Here is a 19,343-nt window from a genome sequence, read left to right on the forward strand (position 1 = left end):
CCCCCCCCATGCCAGGCATTGGTTGGAAATTCCAAACACAGGGTTTACTAGAAACACAGGGATTTTTAGTTTTTAAAAATCCAATAGTGTAAACTAACATTTAATGAACACTTCCACTCACTCCTCAAAGGATCATTTTCTGTCAAGCATTTTTTGGAGAGGGTTTGAAGGGAATCCAGTCAAAACTGAAGTGGTGATGGTGGTGGTGGTGATGAAGATGAGAATGAAGAGGAAGATTCAGGAAGCTGTGTACTATCACTCACCTTGGTGGTTTTCCCTGCACAGCCATGCTGAAGTCATTGGCTAGACCAGAACAGCACAAGGCCCAAAGACCAGGAGACAGACTGTCAGCAGGGGAAGGACTGTTTGCAATAAGACAATAGGGAGGCAGCTCATGGAATGATTTTTCTTCCCATCTATACTGCATTGGAATGGTGAAGGAAGCGCAGGGAGATAGGAGCACTTCCTCATCAGAAGGACTGGGATTCTGCCGATGGATCAGTCTGGATACTTACATGGCGCTCATTACCCTGGTATCCAGGCACCTCCAAATCATTAATGGATTTGATCCTATAAGAGAGGAATACTGTCCCCATTTTACACAGAGGGGAATTGAGGCACAGTCTTGAATAAACAGTTGCCAGAAGATCTGTGTCTAGCTGAGCTGGAAATCCAGCCCAGGTTTCCTGAATTCTAGGTCAGTGCCCTGTCCACTAGACTGCTCTTCCTCATGGGCCTAGATACTGCAGTGACAAACCTCAGCAGAATAACAAAAGAGCTGAAAAGCACAACGGCATTAGCTGATGTGTAGACAAAAAACAAACAAATAGTTTTATTGTATAGTGTCCGGCAGAAGGGTAAGCAACACACAGGCCACTTCACTGAACAGGGCTGTCCGATGCATTTTGCACAACCTGTGTCTTCAGGAGCTTTGTAGCATTTCACATCAATCCAGGCAAATATTTGCAATACAATCCTGGGAGATGGGGCAAGGTAATTGAGCAAAACATAGCTATATATTCTGCAAACACTGAATTCTCAGGCAGATATGTGCTAGCTTGCTTTGGTTTTCAGTAACACTGTTTGTGTGTGTGTTCGCCTGAGATGAAACCATGTTTATTTGCAGTGGGTTGGAAGCCATGAAACAGATATACTGAAAGCATGAAACACACGTCTTTTTTAGGGGAGATTGGGAGGATGTTCAGTCCAAAGCTGCGAGAAGAGAGAAAAACATGCTGTGTATACACCAGCCCTGTCTTTGGTCTTGCATCTAGCATGAAGTCTCCTTTTATCCACCAGTGAACACAGTTAACAGTTTCTTCCTCTCAGTATCTTTCTCGTGTGTGTAATGTACAGAATTCTAATTTCTAATGCTTTTAAAGTGGGAGCTGCTTCATTTGGCAGAGGAGTATTTTTCATTCCGCTCACAGTTTCCCTGGGTTTTTTTTTGGAGGGGTGATAAGTAGTGCTATTAATGCTGTTTTGTTTTTTTTCTTGCAGGAAGCAAGGGTTCATTGCAGCCCTTTCCCGCATTTCTGAACTCAGATGCAGTTAGGAGATAGAATTTCCTGTCAGAAATGCAAAATCTTTTAGTGTTGCTTAGTAGGAACACGGCTTGTTTTACATGAAGGATGCAAAATGTTAGTTTGTGTCAAACATTTTTCATCCCCCAGAATTTAAAATATATAGATAAAGCCTCTGTTTTTTATCGTGAATGGGAGTTCAACTTTTTCGATGTACGCAGAATCCTGCCTCTTACTGCCTCATTGTCATCGGTTTATTCAGTACATTTATGTAAATAGCAGAGGTGTTCGCTTCCATGCTAAGCTCTTCTACAGCATGTTAATGTGCTGTATTCAAAGACCGAAAAAGAAGACCCCACCTTGGCAACAGCGAGCCATTCCAGAGGCTTGGCATCATTTTATTACTGTTACTTCTGGAATAGCAGTTCAAGTATTGCCCTAACATTTTTTCAAACAGAGACTGGGTGAAATTAAAGGCCAACCAATTATCAGAATAGCTACTTAACACCCCTAGTCCTAAAGGCAGAACAGAAAAATGAACAGGGGGTCTTATCCAGAGCCCCCCAGAGTCACTTTGCTATTGACTGCAATGGACTTCGGATGAGTCCAAATGTTTTGGAGTTGTTTTATGCAGGATGTGTAGCATATGGGAGGAGATTTTCAAAATCACCTAAGAGATTTAAAAGCATGTCTCCACTGATTTACAGTGAGACTTGGATTTTTATTCCTTTGGGCATAAAATCTGCCCAATAGTGTCTCATCTGGTGGTTGCACCCCTCTGATCACAATCACCTGCGATCCATAGGAATAATGGGGTGAGATCAATGGGAATCTAGAACTTCTCTACAACTGTCAGAGGGGTAGCTGTGTTAGTCTGGATCTGTAAAAGCAGCAAAGAATCCTGTCGCACCTTATAGAGTAACAGACGTGACATGCATCTGACGAAGTGGGTATTCACCCACGAAAGCTCATGCTCCAAAACATCTGTTAGTCTATAAGGTGCCACAGGATTCTTTGCTGCTTCTACAACTATGGAATTCCCTTCTAGAAGAACTGAGAATGACAGCTAAGCTTGCCACCTTCAAGCTCCAGTGCAAGACCCAGGAATGTGCCATAATAACATACACACATGAGATAATGGGGGCTGAAGACCCCATGGTTGAAAATACTTTCCCCTTTGAGTGGTCAGTCTGCTTTGCTCCATCCTGTGCGATGCAGACATGGCCATAGCAACCCATGTATCCATGACCTCCAGATTCTCACTACATACTCTACCTGGAAATGAAAGATCAGACTCCAAAAGAGTTCCATCTGGTGCAGAACACACAGCCATGGCTGGAGCAACCAGCCAGTGCTCTGATAACCTGGTTGGCTGCCCATCAAGGACATGATAAAGGTCAAGGTTCTAGTCTTGGGGTAAAATTTTCAGAAACGCCTAAGTGCCTTGTGATCCTACATGCCCTTGGCTTTCAATAAGACTTAGCCTCCTAAGACTTCCAGTCACTTTTTAAAATGTTATCCTCAAATAAAGTTCTCACTAGGCAGGTTGTGGTCTGATCTCTGAGGCTGCTTCTCCTGTCCATGACCAAAACCATTCACAATAATTGTAGTGCAAAAGAATAATAAGGTGAGATGATAGGGAATTCGGAAACATACCCTCCTCAGCAGCTGTCTTACAGCCATAGAACTTCCTTCCAGAAGAACCAGCAGTGACCTTCATGAAATGCAAGACCTGTGAATTTGTCATAATTAATACATATAATTTGTAAGCAAAACCTCTGCTTTCGGAAGGCAGGCAGAGGAGTGTATTTGTAGTCTGCCCACTTGGATTTCTGTAATTGTGACCGTGACATAATTACATAGAATTTTTATAATCTTTTTCTCTGTTTTCTAACCATTGCTTCTTGCCCAAGTAGTAACATGTCCTGTCTTGCCAGGTAATAGCATCAAGAAGACCAATGACTTGATGCTCAGTTATACTAAGGCTACAGTGCAGAGTGTAGAGTAGCTTTCATGTGATTGGGAATCACCGCCCAAAGTATAATCAAAGACAGGTAAACATTTCAATGCAAACAGTAAAGTTTAAAGGGGACAGTAATTTGGGCAGAGGAAAACCACGAATAGGTTCAGTGGCCTCCAGTCCTCCTGTCCTGCCTTCCCTCCCTTCGCAATCTGTTCACATTCCCATCTCTGTTTAGCAATGTCCATGTCTTCCTTGTGCCATGCCTGTCACTAACTTTCAGTGCAAATCAGTTCTGCCCTCTCCCCACTCAGGATCTGCCCCCATGTCACATTATCACTGGGATTTTTTGGATATGATTTGTTTAATCTATTTCTGAGTCTTTAGGTTGGTTTAGTTAGATACAAGTTATGTACTTTCCAGCGCTGATTGCTGGACTTAGCAAGTCGTGGTTGCATTTTAGTGATTAGCAACATCAGCCTGAGTAATAAATGAATGGATTTTTTTTCTCTTATTATTAAGAAAGATTTTTCTTCCTACAGCAATCGAGGCTCAATTGATACAAGATGCTAAGATCCATCCTTGCTAGACCATTGGCGATGACTGTTTCTCTGTTTCCTCTTGTGCCTGGGTTGTTACTGAATAACATGTCTTCCCTTTTTCTTTTCAACAGTCTTGTGGATTCCTTCTGCTGTCCAAGTTCGGGGACAACGGTCCTTCACTTCAGTAATGTTTATTCGCTCCCTGACTTGGTATTAATAAGCAGTGTTGCAGCTGTGCCTAACACTTACTGGTGTCATAACTCAGTGCTTTCTCTGGGTTAATATTCTTATATTTCCAGGCAATTTTACTGTCTCCCCAATGTTTCTTATATAGACTGGCTAATTTTAATTTTGTTTATATTTTATTTAGTCTGTAATTCTGTTGTTGATTTTTTCCCTTGCCCATTGTTTACATCAGTTTTTTAATTTTTTGTATTTTCCATGTGACCTCCTCCACTTTCCTTTCAACCAATCATGTGCGTGCGTATCATGTGACTTTGTCATGTGGCTTGCATGGTGCTGATGATGTCGTCCACGCTGATGAACAGAAGGTAAAAAACTTTGTTCTGATTGGTTGACTAGATCTCGGGGAAATTAAAAACCCCCAGCAATTAGGGACCTCTAAGTTCCATTGCTCAAAATTTCTTCTGTAAACTTTTTGGAGAGATTGCTCACCACCTGTTATCTGCATGTGAAGAACTAAAAGCCAACCATCTGCGCTGAGCTAGAAAGATAGCTTTATATGCAGAAAACCTATGGCTTAATCTTTTGATTCATTCAGTGTGAGAACAAAGCAGAATCAGCTTCTCTGGGAACACTGTAACCTTTGGAAACACACTCTGGGTGAAATCCTAGCCCTATTGAAGTCAGTGGCAAAACTCTGATTGTTTTCAGTGAGGACGGGATTTTGTCCTGAGTTTTACTGAACACTTGTATGAAAATATGGGCCAGATCCTCAGCTAGTGTAAAGCAGCATATTTCATATGACTGTTGCAACATTTTGTTGACCTTTTCTTTGCAAATACGATTCTGATAATGATTTTCTTTAGATGGCACTAATTTTTTTTAGCCTATGAAAAGGCACAAAATAAAAAAACCTATGAAACTCCCCAAAAGCTAATTTATAAACATAAACATTTGTAAGCATAAAACAAAACTTTCTCTTATCATGAGAAAAGCATAAATGTGGCAAGAATGGAAACTGGTTTTAGAAACCTGTATATGTATATCAGTAACTCAGGGGGGATAGCTCAGTGGTTTGAGCATTGGCCTTCTAAACCCAAGGGTTGAGAGTTCAATCCTTGAAGGGGCCACTTAGGGATCTGGGGCAAAAATCAGTACTTGATCCTGCTAGGGAAGGCAAGGGACTGGACTCAATGACCTTTCAAGTTCCCTTCCAGTTTTAGGAGATTGGTATATCTCCAATTATTTATTTATTATATAATCAGTGCCCAAGCTTTACATTTTTTCATTGGAAGTAACGCCACTGAAGCTATATTTTGCTGGTCATCACCTGCCAAAGTACTGTATACTTCCTACACATTATCTGTCACAGTCAGGAAAGGGAATTAATCCGGATCATAAGTCATTTAACAATTACAGCAACTGGTGGTCTCCAGGAAATCAGGAAGCAAATGATTGATCCTTGCAGTTAAGGAGATAGAATTGCTTCTAATTAAAGCTCATGGCAGCCAGAAAATAAATAATTTAATATTGTGATTGTTGCAACCTCACTTAACACTCCATGCACACTATAAAGAGAGGGGGAAACCTCTGCTTTTCTGCTTCCCTGGGTAAGGCAAACAAATTGTTTGGAAACTCACAAATTGGCTTTTTACCCATTAACTCTAAATCATTTTATTCTTTTGGAACATTGCCAGGAAAGCATTTGGGCAGGGGTTTTACTAGGAAACAAAACTAACACCAATAACCTTACCACATGCATGGAAACAGTCCTTTCATTTCCCCTAATGCCCTAAGCCCTTCCTCCTACTCTGAAAATTGATTGGGCGACATCCATGAGGAATGAAGACCTGGCTGTCTCGTTTTGCATGTTGTTTTGTTTTTTGTTTGCTTCTCTTGTGTGCGTTATGAAGCCTTCTTTCCTATTCTCTTTCTGTCAGCCCTTGTGTATTTACCATTTCTGATCCCTTTGATTGTGTAGGTGTGGCTGCTCTGTGTTTCAAATTGTGGCAGCCTTTGTCACAATTTAGTCCCATTTACCTGGTGGCGCAGGGGTAAGGAAGCAAGCTGCTCCTTTGATCACATTTTGCAAAAAATGAAATAGATAACCAGACAAGAATTGTGTGTGCTGAGAAATAAAGATGCTGGATCTCGCATTAGTGCCAGATAGCCAAGTATTTTAACTGATGATACTGGGTGCCTCAATTCTGAAGTGCCCAGTTAGAGCTGTTTTAAAGGGCTTTGCTCTTCAGAGGGCAGGTATTCAGCGCTTACTGAAAATCTGACCGATTTTAGCCATTCAAGATAGAGCACTGGGCTGGGACTCAGGAGATCTGGCTTCTGTTCCTACTCTGCCAGTGGTCAGCTGTATGACCTTGGGTAAATCATGTCACCTGCCTGTGCCTCAGTTACCCCATCCCAATAAAAAAGGGGGAAATTATAGTTACCTCCCTTTTTAAAGCGCTTAGAAATCTTCTGATGAAAAATGCTATATAAGAGCTAGGGATTCTTTACAGTGTCCCAAAGTCACTGGCCTTTTCTGAAAATCCTGACCACATGGCTCCAATGTGAGATCAAGGAAGTACTTGATTTTTTCTTTTTAAAAAGGCAGCCTATTTAACATAGATACAAGGAAGCATTTTTGCAGTTTGTGGGGTTCACCTTTATGCTTCAGGGTGGTGAAAATGGTCAGCATCTTGGGATAGTCAAAAATGTCCCCTTCTCACATGTACAGCCTGTTGAGTTGGCCAGATGCATTATGAAACATTAGGTGTGGGCCACTGTGGAAGTGGTAAACCAGTGTGGTTACTGCAGTGGCCTGTTCTGAGATGGTGGTGCCTGGAGTAAGAAAGGCCGCTGATTCACTTTAGATGTGAATGCTTTTTTGCCATTCTTAGCAGAGCCAAGCATTGTTTTTTCTCCTTCCCAAAGTTACAGATCTGGAGGCTGGAAGAAGCAGTGCAGTGGGGCTCACAGGGATGCCCTAGATGCCCATACTGTGAAGTAGTTTACTCTTAACCTGTCGTGTTGTGCAGTGGCAGGATGAAATGCTGGGAAGAGCCTTGCTGGTCACAGTGTATTAGCTGCCCTGCAAACTGCTGGGCTCACCCAGAGCTACCCAAGCTCTTCTCACATTCAACTCCGGAGGGAGCGATCAGCTGGAAATAGGACAAGCCCTGAGAAAGAGAACAAGCATCGCATCGCATCCCGTCCGCAGCCATTAATTCTCACAGTTAAAGTATTTCTTGGCTTACTTCCAGTTCCACTTCCTGGAGCAAACACCCGGGGGGCAAATGCAGACCTGGAATATGCCTGCCTCACCCCTGTGATCAGCAGAGTAGCTGAGACTGATTTTAGACCTGTATGTTTTACATACCTGGGTGAAATCCACCCCTTTTTTGTGGGGAATTAAACACATGGGTCTTGGAAATTACCTACTGTAACACTTGCAACCCCAATTTTCATGGCTAGTACTCTAGCCTCTGGGCTGAAATAAAGGCTGTTGTCCCCTTGTGTGTCCTTTGGAGCTATTGAATCTATATAGACACAAAGGTCTCATCTCATGGTTTATCTCCAGAGAAAGCACAGAACCCTTCCCATCCTGCAGCACTACCCCACTGCCCCTCATAATCTCCCCAAAGGGCTTGTCATTCCCTCTGCACTAGTATGAATTTCCTCCCTGGGCAGATTGTGTTTGTAAATGGATTATACAGAGCAAGTCTAACAGGTTTGATACTTGATTTAAATGACTCCCTTGAGGAATTTCCTTAAACTGAAGTATTCATAGGAGCCACAGTGTAAATGGGAATTGACTGGCTTGTGTATAAACACCCCTCTAATACACCCTTGCTTGCCAGCCCTCTTCATGTGGATGAGATGCATGTTCTGGGCATGAGTTCTTTCTAATCTTATAAGGACCTTTTCTCTTCAGCTACTGACACTCTGACTCATGAGAGGATTGCTGGTTCTGCCGGACTAAAGTTTTTACACTAAACTTCTTCCTTCTTTGATTGAAACGTACTAACACACTTTTATTTTACAGCCCCTGTGTATGGATTACACCTGCCTGTTTAAGACAAATATGTAAATATATATATGTGGATAGAGATACGAATATTTTTCACCTGGGTTTGTGCTATTTGATTTTTTTGGTTTCAGACATGATGTTGATAGTCATTGGTCATAGACCGCAAGTGCTTAGATGAGGAGAACATTTCTGGTGGTAGATGGCTCTTTAGCCAAGCAGAACGAGCCCTGGCAAGATACAGTGGCTGGAAGTTGAAACTAACAAATTCCAATTGGAAATAATTTTAATAGGAAGCTAGTTAACCATTGGAATAGCTTCCTAATGGATATGGTGGATTCTCCATCACTTGAAATCTTTAAATCAAGATGACATCTTTCTAAGAGATGTGTTTTAGATCAACCACAAGTTGTCAGGCTCGATGCAGCAATCACTGCGTGAAATTCTCTGGCCTATGTTATACAGGAGGTCAGTCTAGATGGTCCCTTCTAGCCTTGAGATTTATTAATGTTGTCTCTTCATTATGAGGTTATCGTGGGAGGGAATAACAATGAAGTGTGGATCTGGTGTTATCCCTAGTGTTAGCTACTGATCTGTTGATCAGGTTTGTCGAAGATGCAGCAATGTGGGGACAGGGCTAAGCATTGCAGCTCTTGGATTTTTCAGTACTGCCTAAATGACTCAGTGTCTAGCATAATAAGTAGCAATCGGTGCCCCTGATTGTTGTTGAAGCTAGTTGCTAGTCTGGAAAAACATTTAAACTCCCTTTAAATAACAGCTTGTTTGGGCAGGACATTTGCTTCGGTCTTGGTTAATTATTGGTTAATAATCTTGGTGCAGTTATTTCTGTAATAGCTTCCTTGACCTGAATCAGCCCAATAATGACAAGAAGTAACCTTCCTGGTTGTATTTTCCAGTAGCACTGGAGAAGGGGGGGAAAAAAAGAATTGATCAGTTAAGCTGCTGTTGTTTTCAGGAAGCCCAGGAGAAGTAACTCAATATGTATTTGCTGTCCAGTCTGTGAGCATTCGTTTCCCTTTAATTTGCACTCTGTGTAGTGGCATTCATTCTCCAAGCACTAATAATTCCTGGAGAAACTGAAGCTGAAATGAGATTTGCAAACATATAGTCTCAGAAAGCCGACAGCAATGATAACAAATCCTTTGATTAAAATCTAAGTGGCCAGTTTGGTAATCAATTCATCAAATTCTGTCCTTTTTTATGATGGGTGCATATCCAGCAGTAATGCAGAAGCAACGTAAGGCAGCCCTTGTGCTGTAGACCGGGGGAACCCTGAGTGGAGTTCAAAGAACTCTCTCTTTGTGTCATTTGCTTCAAACTGGACCCAGTGATCTAGTGAGAGCTCCAAGCCTGGTCATCCAACTAAGCTAGGGTTCTAATTTGTGGGTGAAAAATACCTGAATCAAAATCCAAACTGATAAACATGAGAATGTAGGGTGAGCTCTTCCCATCCATGGACATCTTGCAAATTCCTAGTAAGAGGCTACAATTAAACTCCCAAGTGCATTTTTATCCTAATAAAGCCTACAGACTTATTAACTGTCGTGTGTTTTGGGATCATGTAATAGAACAACATCTGAGGAGCAAAGTATAGATCAGAGTTTCCTATTCTGAGTGTTGGATCAGACTCTTAGGTCACAAATGTTATATCTTTAATGCCTCAGCCTTGTCGTTATTTGAACTTGACCCTGTGCCCAATGGCAGCATTTCTGTTAGCTTCAGTGGTGCAGGATCAGTCTTTTATGAAGATTTTAAAATAACATTTTGCCACAATTTGGTGTGACAGTCAATCTCTGCTCAAGAGAAGCCCATGGCTGGAACAACAGGAATTGCTGCACATTCAGATGGTGGTGCAGAGCTGTGAGGCTCAGAGCTGGACTAGCAAGGATGCTGCAGGTTAGAACTGAGAAGAGCTGCGTGTGAGAACTGCTTGCCTCTCATATATAGTGTCTGGTCTTGGTCCCTTATGGTTCGCATTAAGACACACTCAAATAAATAAATACTAATACCAAAAAGAGTGTTCTGCATTTGTATAATTATAGTTGACAGAGATGCTTTTTCTAATGATTAGATAAAATATCTGCAAGAATTAGGGATCCAAAAGGAAACCAGATGATAGAATATAATTAATCCTAGGAGTTTGCTGGGAGCCCTGCCTGCTGACTGCAGCTGAATTGTAAACTTTAATTTACAAATAATTATAGCATTGGTTTTGCTAAAATTATCCATAATGAAGTCAATCAGAGTCTCTTTCCGAGAAATAGAAACGTGCTGGAAATCTATAAATGGATTCCAGCTATTAAAACATGTTTAGTGAAACCATAGTAGTTTGCATGGCCCTTTACATATCCTGGCATTCTAAACCTGGGATTAGCACTACATGTGTATGCAAGATATTTAGGGGGGACAGATAGCTCAGTGGTTTGAGCATTGGCCTGCTAAATCCAGGGTTGTGAATTCAATCCTTGAGGGGACCATTTAGGAATCAGGGCAAAAAATTGGTCCTGCTAGGAAAGGCAGGGGACTGGATTCAATGACCTTTCAAGGTCCCTTCCAGTTCTAGGAGATTGGTATATCTCCTATTATTATCTTCATTAATAGTCACTAATTAATGGAAGAACCAATGTAAATTACCCATGAGTTTATGAATAATAAAGAGTCTAGGATAATACCTCTCACAATATACTTTGTTCATTTATTTTAACTGTAATTTATTTTCCATTATTTTTAAACCGCTTTGTAATGTACTAGTAGCAAATGCGCTGTGGTATCTTTGGCAGAAGTATGAAAGTCTTAGTAATACAGGACCTTACAACTGCCCTCTGCTATTAAATCTTTGCTGAGCAAAGAGAAGGGAACAGCTTTTCTGAGTGTGAATTATATGGTGTGCACATTAGCAGTGAATGTAGATATGATCTGAACCCTACTGAAATCAAGGGAAAGACTCCTTTTGATTTCATTGGCTTTGCATCCGGCCCTTTTCGAGGCTCTGCTGTTTAATGTTACAGGCCTGAGTTTTCATGCTGCTCTCTGGTATTTTTCTTTTCTTTTTGTTCGTCTTGTAAATTAATCCTGGTCATAAATTTCCAAAATAACTTAATGGAGGTAATGGGCCAGATTCCATCTAAACCCACTGAAGTTGCACCAGAGAGGAAGTATCACATTCTTAGACCTTACTATGTCATTGCTCTGTCAACAGCCATCATGGGCTGAAATACTGCAGAGCAGTCAAAGGCTCGTCATCAGGAGCAAATGGCAGAGCAGATGTAAATCAGTTTGCACCAAAAAGGTGGAGTACAGCATGCTGAGAGGGTTTTTATTGATTTAACCTTGCATCATTATGCTGTCACGGCTGACAGGCAGATTGCAGGGAGGCAGTATGGAATCGGAGAGTGGTGTGGCAAAGATAGCAAGTCAGCAATCAGATGTGGGCTAGCGGTGGCAAGGGAAGTGTGGGGGCTATCAGTGCAATATATTGTGGCCCAGTCTCTTTAAAAGAGAGATGATTTCTAATAGCTAACATCCTGCAACCTTACACGCAGGAATATTTAAATAATGCACATGAGGAAAAGGACATTTTAAAGGCAAATCCACTACTCCAGTGCTGCACTAAAGCAGAATTCCTGTGTGTATCACATCTATCTAGTTTCGTTTTCCAGTGGCTGGGAATAGGCAACAGGGAATGGATCATTTGATGATTCTCTGTTCTCTTCATTCCCTCTGGGGCACGACATTGGCCATTGTCAGAAGACAGGATACTGGGCTAGATGAACCTTTGGTCTGACCCAGTATGGCTGTTCTTATGTAAACACTTATATGGCCCCCACTGGTATCCGGGTGCCTTACACTCTTTAATGTATTAATGTCCAAAAGACCTCAAGATCAGAACAGTTTTACAGGTGGGGTGCTAAGGCCAGGAGAGACTAATTGACTTGCCCAAGCTCACTCAGGAAGTTTGGCAGAATGAGAAATTGATCCCAGCTCTTCCAAGCTGTAGGCTATCTCCCTACCCAGTGGCCTATCCTTTCTCCTTGTCTGAGGTCTCTAAGTCACATGCTCTTTCAGGCAATGGTAGCTGCAGATTTGAGATCAGATAGTTCATTAATTCGTCTGTTTTGAAATCTTTTCAAAGGTATTTAGGTGCCATAAGATGCAGATAGGCAAAGCACCAGGGCGCCTAACTGCTATTGAAAACCTGCCAGGGAGTGACTCCAGGGTAAATTGCTCAATTTACAATAGATATTTTCTTTTTTTTTTTTCTTCTTCCAGGTTCCAGCCTTGCAAACTCAAGCTGGGATCTGAGGATCAAGCCAGATTTTTACCTCTCATGCATTGCATCCTCAGTAACAAAAATTCTGTGAGCCACATGCTCTTAGCTCAGTGGGGCTGCACAGGATAACCGAGGCCAGAAACTGACACTGGAGATGGTTAATAGTTCTATTTGATGTGTGAAATTTAATAAGAATCCAGCTTGCTATTTCTTAGCAGTGCGGGATCCACAAGGGTAAGAGGGGTAGAAAGTAGTTACAAACAGGTTTATCCCAAAAGTTTTCAAGGAGAAAATCTGATGAATAAGAAGGTGCCATTTTCACAGATCCGCTTTTCGGTGTAGAACTGTACTTGGTAGCTAGTCCATAGTGCCAGGATTCTGTTACTCACTGGACTGATTTGTCTGCCTTCATTAGTAATTCTTTAAGGAAGCAAAATCTGTGTGGACTTTATATGCATCTCTCTACAATGGCTGAGGCAAGATTTGTTTTTGTGTATTTTTTAAGCCTATCTTCATGCAGACTTCTCTGCTTCCACTGACACTTGCATCATGCATCCTTTTTGTCTTTTCCTTCATGAGCCAAAGGGAATTAAGTCTTCAGAAAACATACCGTAACAAATAAGGTGGGGGTTGAGGGAACACTTGTTTCTGGAGGGGATGTTCACAAAAACCCCATTGATGCAGAAGCTGTGGAAAGGAGAAAACTGGGTGTTTTCATGGTGCAGGCTTCTTAGTGGAACGATTGCTGTAACGTTGGAGCTCTGCATTTGCCCGAGCTCACTTCACAAGGAGACAAAGTCCTTACTAGTTACATTGTTCTTTCTGGAGTAGATGAAGGGCGACTGGTTTGGCTTATCATTAAAACCTGTAGATTGATAGAATTTCATCACTTCTAATATAAGGCTAGTGCTCGCTCTCTTTAACATAACATATGTTTTAATCACATTAGCCAAAATTATTCACACAACAAATATTTGAGTCTTAATAGTGAGCCATTGTCGTATCTTGGTACCCCATCACTGATAACTTCCAGAGTTGTCCTTATAGATTTTGGATTCATGGAGCTGGGAGTTGGGTCTTTAATGCAGCCTCAGAGTAGCATGGAGTTTCTGGGTCTGGATGCCCACAAAGACATTGGGTAACACTTTCTAAATTGCCTAAGTTACATTTTGAGAAATGATTTAAGCACTCAGATTCTAAGGGGATGAGTACAGAATAGAGCCTGTGTCCCTTTGACTTTCAGCAAGACTTGAGATAAAATTTTCTAAAGCATTAAAGTAACTTAGGAGCCTGTAGGTTAAATTTTCAAAAGCACCCATTGACTCACATTGGGACTTAAGCATCTAAGTCACTTAAGCACTTTTCAAAATTTTACAGTAAGCCCTGTTTTCAAATCAACTTAGGAGCCTAAGTCCCATTGCCTTTCAATAAGCTGAATGGTAAAATCTCCAAAAGCACCTAAGTCTCATTGAAAGTCAGTGGGAATTAGGCTCCCAAGTGACTGTGTTACTTTTGAAAATGAGACTAAGGTTTCTAAATCGTTTAAGTGCTTTGGAAAATTGTATTCATTGATTTTTTTTTCTTCTCTTGTTGCAAAAGAGGTGGCTTGATCACAGTGTGTAAGTACCTACATGGGGAACAAATATTTAATCAGGGGCTCTTCAGTCAAGCAGAGAAAGGTCTAACACAGTCTAGTGCCTGGAAGTTGAAGCGAGACAAACTCAGGTGAGAAATGAGGCATACATTTTTCACAGAATAATTAACCATTGGAACAATTTACCGAGGATCATAGTGGTTTCTCCATCACTGGCAATTTTAAAATCAAGATTAAATGGGGGTTTTTCAGAAAGATCTGCTCTAGGAATTATTTTGGGGAAGTTCTGTGACCCATGTTATATGGGAGGTCAAATCTAAATGATCACAATGGTTTCTTCTGGCCTTAGAATCCATGAATAAACAACAAAATAGTAATGCCAGGTCCAAACAGACTTCAGGAGGTAAAAAATATCAATATGAATTAGAAACAGCTGAAACCTGGAGAAATACCAAAGGGAGTATTATAGGGAATGTGCATACAGAAATGTGACTCTAGCTGCGTTCTCTCTAGATGGGAGGTTAGCACTTGTAACAGCATAATTAAGTCATGTGAGTTAATTTTTGTTTCATGCAGAAGAGCTGATATTATAAAAGCACAAGGAGGAAAAGTTCACTGTGTGGGGGTGGGGAAGTGTCCTCTGCAGATCTTGTACAAATGTGATAGGCAGGAATTGACTCACCATTTGCCTTGAGAATCACAAGAGCCGCCACTAGTGAATGGCAGGTAAATTGCCCTAGGTAAATGGAGATTAACCCCTTCTTGTCCTTTGAGGACACAGCCTGAGCTGAAAATCAGGAGAATGTTTTCTCTCTCTCTCTTTTTTTTTTTTTTTTTTTAATGACATTACAAAATTGGAGACAAGGGTCTAATTCCCCATTGCCGGGCATCCTGTGTAGCCATCTACACCAATGCAAACTGAGTGTAAAATGCTGCTATTCTGATGCAGTAATATTTTATGCTTACTTTTCACTGCTGTACATGACAGTACAAGGTGCAGGGTGGTGGAGAATCCCGAGATTTTTTTCGAATTTGAAAAGTATTCAGTGTGCAGACCCAGAAAAAAAGATGTAGGAGGGACATGTCTCAGTGGAGAGGCAAGCTAGCCACTTTAAACAGAGAGCTTGCTCTGTATGTGCTTCAGAAGAGTGGCCCTGCTGGTTTGACAGACTGACACCCACTTTGTTTTGCTGCTGTTTAACATAAGAATTTCAGAATGAAAACCTTTAAAACTGCTTCTGAGTCGCAGACACCAAGGAGCTATATTTTAAGCCAGCTTCTGCCCTTCGTCTGGTTAGGCACATGCAAAATTTCACCTGAATTTTGTAAAGCACAAATACTTGCTAAAATACTTGCTAAAATATTAGCAAGTACATGCGTTTCCATGTGGGCGTGAGCCAGGGTGGAGCAGATAACCTTCCCATAAGTGTTTCAGGATGATGGTGCACTTCTACTGGCTTTAGTTTGTTTATGTATTTATTTTTATGAAGTGGCTGGAAATTAAATATGAGTCAAACCATTATTTCAGGGGAACCCAGCGCACCCAAACTGGAGGGCCAGATTGGAGAAGACGGGAACTCCATTAAAGTGAACCTTATCAAGCAGGATGATGGAGGCTCCCCGATCAGACACTATCTGATCAAATACAAAGCTGTAAGTATGACCAATAGCCAAGGCTGCTGGGCTGTTTTTGTTGTTGATTTGTATTTAGATAGCACCTAGGAAGTCTAGTCGAGACCCAGGGCCATACTATGTTAGGTGCTATTCAGACAGGTAACAAAGCACAACAGTCTCTACGCCAGGGAGCTTGCAGTCTAGGCATCAAGAAATGACAGATGGCCTCATCGGGCAAATGAGGTGGCATTGGCTTAGACAGGCACGAAAATATACAGAATTTAGCAGAAAATTCTTAGCTCACCACTTTCTCCTTGACTTTCACCTTGACCATTCATTTCCTTCTCTTCCTCCCTCTCCCCATGGCTGCACTGCTATGGGTGATAACAAGCACGTAGATTTTTTTTTTAATTTCATGTTCTTATGAAACATAATAGCAACATTTTGAATAGGTCTCAGTCAGTGGCTTGAAACCTGGGGTATTATTTAACTTCAAACTCTTATCTTAACAATTTACAACTTCCATGCTGTATTTCCCTGCTGACCTTATATGCTTGGATAATCCACATATTGGTAACAAATCATTGTGCACTAGTGATTTAAAAAAAGAATATGAGGCGAGGTGACTGGATCAACTGTATTCAATGTTATATGGAGACAATATAAGGGCAACTGAATTCATGGCCATGTGGGGGGACACTATCTGAAGATATTCCTTATTAGGCCCAAGTAAATTAGATCTCTGTAATTGCCTAGGGTTGTGAAACCCACACTGCTCTATTTTGAGCAAATGCCCAACGGAAGGATTGTTTTATTACGAGTAGGTAACATTGCTGCAAGCTGAACAAATGAAGCCAACTTTAACCTTGGCTTTTGCTAGGTGATGTTTGATGTTCCCTGTTCTACAGCAGGCAAAGCACCTAATCAGAGAATACGTGACAGCTCAGCCTTAAGGAATAAGAATGTGATGAAGTAGCCTTGAGGTCCTGAGGATCTCTAGGGCTGGGGGAAGTTGTGCTAAAAATTACTGATGCTGTTTCTATTGTCTGAACAATCTGCTCCAATATTAATGTGCCTGGTAGCAGTTAAACTGTACCAGAGCCTTTAGTGGAAGTTTTGGGGCATTTACAAAGCACGTCTTCAAGACTAAGCCTGGTAGACCCTCTCAAGAATTAATTCTGTACCAGCCATCAGGAAACCACTTTTGCAATAAGACTCATCTCATGCAGTAGGGTGAGTGAACCTCTGAGTGAAGGAAGCAGAGTAATCCTGGCGCTTGCGCTAGAAATGACATAGGCACTCTTGCATCCCCTCACATGCCCTCCCAACACCCCTCTGACAGGAGGCAGTTGTTAAATTCTTACTAGGTGATTTAGCTTCATAGAATCCAGAAGATAGAGATGAAGAAGACCTGTTAGATCATCCAAGCCATCTTCCAGAGGCCATTGCTGAGGAGAGGGGCTTGCACAGAGTAAGCATTCTCAGTTGCTGGCGGGCTTTTGTTTTGGGCTTTTTTTGTTTAAATTTAATATTCTAAAACCAACTCCAGCACTTCGCACTAACAAATGTTCCACCGTGAGGAAACCCCACCCACTGTGTTCTCCCCGTTGCTTTACTTCACGTTTTTTCACCAAACCATCAAACCATGTGTTACCAACGTTCTGAATCAGCCACATGCAGCACTGCCCTGGGGACCCTCATTGGCTAATGAGAAGGTTTGTTTGCAACGTAGTGGAGGAATTTTCCATTGTCGGGCTTAGATGCCAATGTGATCAGTATGCATAAGGTAATTCCAAAGTACCTAAAAGCACTAGATCTCAGTAAATAGGCTTCATAGGGGTTTTCAGATGCACCCAGCACTGTGACTGTTCCTAACTGAGTTGTTTTTCTCTTTCATGAAAGGTTTACAAAAAACATGCATAGAATACTTTGCAGTAATAATAAAAAAGGGCTCTCCTGTATTGTTTATCCATGCGTATACTGTCCTGCATCTAAGACAACTCCCTAATTTGTTGATGCTGAAATTAATTAAAATGAGTGACCCACCTATAAACCAACAAGCTGCTCATGCTCAGAGGAAGAAATGATGTTTTATATGGAAAGCTTGTGTGCAATAACTTGTTGTCCTGGTTAAATCCATCACATTATCAACCTCTAGTTCCAGGGATGTAAATAATAATAATTTTTGTTAGTCCTGTCCTTTATATGGATCACTTATTTCCTGGGGAGCATTTTCGTCTGTGAGGAGAGACCAAGCAGCTGGTCTTTGAGGTTCACCACCGCCATTTCACCGCTCTGACTGGCTCAGTAAGAGCAGTAAAAAAGCAGGAAAGCAAAGGAGCTGCCTGGTGACAGTAGCAAGTAACAGGACTCACTGCTGGGTTTTAAATTGCATTTTTGCTGTGCAAGAGTTGAGATAATGGCAGCCCTCATCCGCCATCAAGGTGCCATAGAATAGAAAGCTCAGGGGAGACTGAGTACTCAGAAGATTTTGGTAACAGGTTTGCAAAGCTGCCTACAGGATTTGGACACCCAGTTTCCATTAAAATTTGAAATTACGAATCCAGATCTCTTTAGGCAGCTTTGAAAATCTCCAAGAGACACTAGAGAGCAGACTAGACAAAACTGCTAAGCTAGGCCCACCCCTGGTTTGGAAGCAAAGCTTTGTCATCAAAATGGTCTGAATTCTACGTGCCAGCGCTGCAAAGAATCCTCTGAAAAGCCTTGGCATGTTTCACACTTCAGCAATGTGTGTGGAGGGTCTGGGGCTTGGTCTTTCTAAAACAGGTGTGTGATCTGGTGTCAGGCAGAGGGGAGAGGAACGAGCAGCAGGGTTTTCTTTAGACATGATAGCTCTGTACTGGGAAATAAGTAGGGAAGATGCTGCTTAGATTTCATAAATTCTCAATCAGTCACCCCTTCCTAGGAATAGATTCACCTGCTTCATGCAGTAGATTTCCCATTTGGCACCTGTTGAGTTGTCTGAGAAACCAGTCCCTGTTTATTTTACATTATGTGTGATGTTTATTAGTTGATCATCCTCCTATCTCAGAACTGACCATTAAGATCATGCACTGTGGTTTTTTCCCCTCTCTCCTCTCACCATCCCCCAGAAGCAGTCCTCAGACTGGAAACCAGAGATCAGACTCCCCTCTGGCAGCGACCACGTCATGCTTAAGTCCCTAGAGTGGAATGCAGAGTATGAGGTCTACGTAATAGCTGAGAACCAGCAAGGGAAATCCAAGCCTGCACACTATGCTTTCAGGACTTCAGCTCAGCCTACTGTAATCCCAGGTATGACCGCCACAAGCTTTACCATTGTTTTCTGCTTTCAATTAATGCAACTTTGCTGCATCCCTTAATGTGCCTGAATAAACCCTGACAACTTGCTTGCTTAAAGACATTATCATAATTGGTTACCCATTCAAAGCATATGTATAGCACAGCAAAAACCTTGTAGGAACGCTCCATGAAAAACTGTTGTCTGACTAGTCACAGGAAATATTTGCCGTTGTATCACTGTAAACTAACAAGACATGCAAATGAGAAAAGTGCTGGGTAGAAAATGCATTTCTGAAACCAGTAAATAGGGCCCCTGACTCAAGCCAAAGC

The 19,343-nt window shown here is 41.6% G+C and overlaps 1 protein-coding gene across 10 annotated transcripts in view; it reads left to right on the forward strand.

Annotated features, from left to right (window-relative positions):
- Nucleotides 1-19,343, forward strand: part of NCAM1 (neural cell adhesion molecule 1) — a 238,965-nt gene that overhangs the window by 192,131 nt on the left and 27,491 nt on the right. For 6 of the 10 annotated variants that reach the window (XM_050921785.1, XM_050921789.1, XM_050921787.1 and 3 more), the window contains 2 exons: nt 15,646-15,770; nt 18,848-19,025. In XM_050921785.1, the coding sequence (XP_050777742.1) occupies nt 15,646-15,770; nt 18,848-19,025 (303 nt within the window). Of the gene's footprint in view, nt 1-15,645; nt 15,771-18,844; nt 19,026-19,343 lie in introns of all 10 variants that reach the window. The other 4 variants (XM_050921784.1, XM_050921788.1, XM_050921786.1 and 1 more) reach the window with 1 other exon arrangement.

This window comes from Gopherus flavomarginatus, chromosome 13, assembly GCF_025201925.1.
Source record: "Gopherus flavomarginatus isolate rGopFla2 chromosome 13, rGopFla2.mat.asm, whole genome shotgun sequence".
In the NCBI taxonomy this organism is placed as follows: Eukaryota; Metazoa; Chordata; order Testudines; family Testudinidae; genus Gopherus; species Gopherus flavomarginatus.